We start from the raw sequence: 1398 nt of genomic DNA, 5'->3' as shown, positions 1-1398 counted from the left end.
CCACCCCATAAATATTTTCCTAGATCCGCCCCTGCTTCTAGCAGAGCTCCTCCGGCTCCTCGTGTTTTGGACCTACCTGTTCATACGTTTCTGCCCGGTCATTGTAGAACTTCACTATCTGCTCAGAACCGAATCCTTTGCTCTTCACTTCATCCAAGTGTCTCCTGAAGTCGGACATGATGAGGAGTTGATGCCGACCTGCAGGCATCAGAGGGAATGAATCTAGTTGGGATATAATGGGATGGAAATGCTCTTTGGTGCTGCGTCTGATCCTTGTTGCACATCAGTTTTCAATGTTCAGCCCTTTAATTTAATCAGTTTCTGCTGTCTAAATTCAGCCAAATTAAAATCTAGTTAAGTCATTTTTCCTTAAAATCAGTGCATTTGTTCTTGAATTAAGGAGGTAAAAGAGAAATTTTGCCAATGGAACAAGACAATTTACATTTAAAATAAGGAAACACAACTGCATTGTCTCATTTCAAGTGCATTTTATTTAAGTATCTTATTTTAGGAGTAAAAACACTCATTCCATTCATCATCATCTCATTTAACTACTCAAAATAAAGGTAAATACACTTAATTTATTACATTTTTACTTATTTCTAGATAGTTTTTCCACTGTAGGAACACGTCCCTTTGGTAGGAAGCAGTCTGCATGACTCTCCAGTTCAATGCAAACCTTCACAAACTCGTCAGTTACCTTAAAAAGCTGATGGTCCGTCTTTGTTCCTGTCAGTCTTCAGGTCAGGCAGTCAGTAGAGTGAAGGAGGCCCTAACAGAGTCATCTCTGTGTTCCTGGATGTAGAGGCATTTCTAGAGCTGGTGACTGACTGGTTAGACCTGTCCCACCTGGCCTCATTATGATCCTCACAGAACAGGATGTCATTCTGACTCACAGCAGACCGTCTCAGATCCCATGAAGAGAGCCAAGATCTTAGAAATATCTTAGATCTTTCTAATAGTTGGGCTAAGATCAGATTTTAAAAAGTTTCAGTTTATCTGAACCAGTTTCTGTAAAGATGATAGAAACAGACGTTGTTATTAAAGTTGCGTTTTAATGATGTAGAGGTCGGTAATGTCATGATTTAATTAATGATCTGACCCATATGCAGAAGACCAAACAGGTTTATTTAGTTGGATGAGATGAGTCCAGTGCTGCTCTGAACACTGTCGAACCAGAACTGGAAAGTGAGGGGAAGACACTGCGGTTAGTTCAGGCTCAGTGGGAAATTAGGTTCTTTGACTTGAAGAGGAGGAATAGGTTGCAGACTCACGTTTCCAGAAAAAGGGGTCTTTAATTGAATCCAGTCTGTGTGGAATGTTCCAGTGATTGTCTTGTTCGATGGAGGGCGGACAGGGTTTACCCGGATTGCGAATGTTCCTTGGTGAACGGAGAAG

General features: G+C 41.1%; 1 protein-coding gene across 1 annotated transcript in view; it reads right to left on the bottom strand.

Annotated features, from left to right (window-relative positions):
* The window catches only part of LOC107094424 (Williams-Beuren syndrome chromosomal region 27 protein-like), an 8403-nt gene extending 7448 nt beyond the window's left edge, over positions 1-955 (bottom strand). Inside the window, exons 1-2 of the mRNA XM_015390003.1 lie at positions 701-955; positions 77-198 (exon numbers count right to left, since the gene is read on the bottom strand). Of these exons, the coding sequence (XP_015245489.1) occupies positions 77-178 (102 nt within the window). The 5' untranslated portion in view covers positions 179-198; positions 701-955. The remainder of the gene's footprint in view (positions 1-76; positions 199-700) is intronic.
* Positions 956-1398: the final 443 nt, after the last annotated feature.

Source organism: Cyprinodon variegatus, unplaced genomic scaffold, assembly GCF_000732505.1.
Source record: "Cyprinodon variegatus isolate N-32 unplaced genomic scaffold, C_variegatus-1.0 Scaffold481, whole genome shotgun sequence".
In the NCBI taxonomy this organism is placed as follows: Eukaryota; Metazoa; Chordata; class Actinopteri; order Cyprinodontiformes; family Cyprinodontidae; genus Cyprinodon; species Cyprinodon variegatus.
The sequence above is the reverse complement of the archived record's forward strand: the minus strand, read 5'-3'. Positions and strand labels throughout refer to the sequence as shown.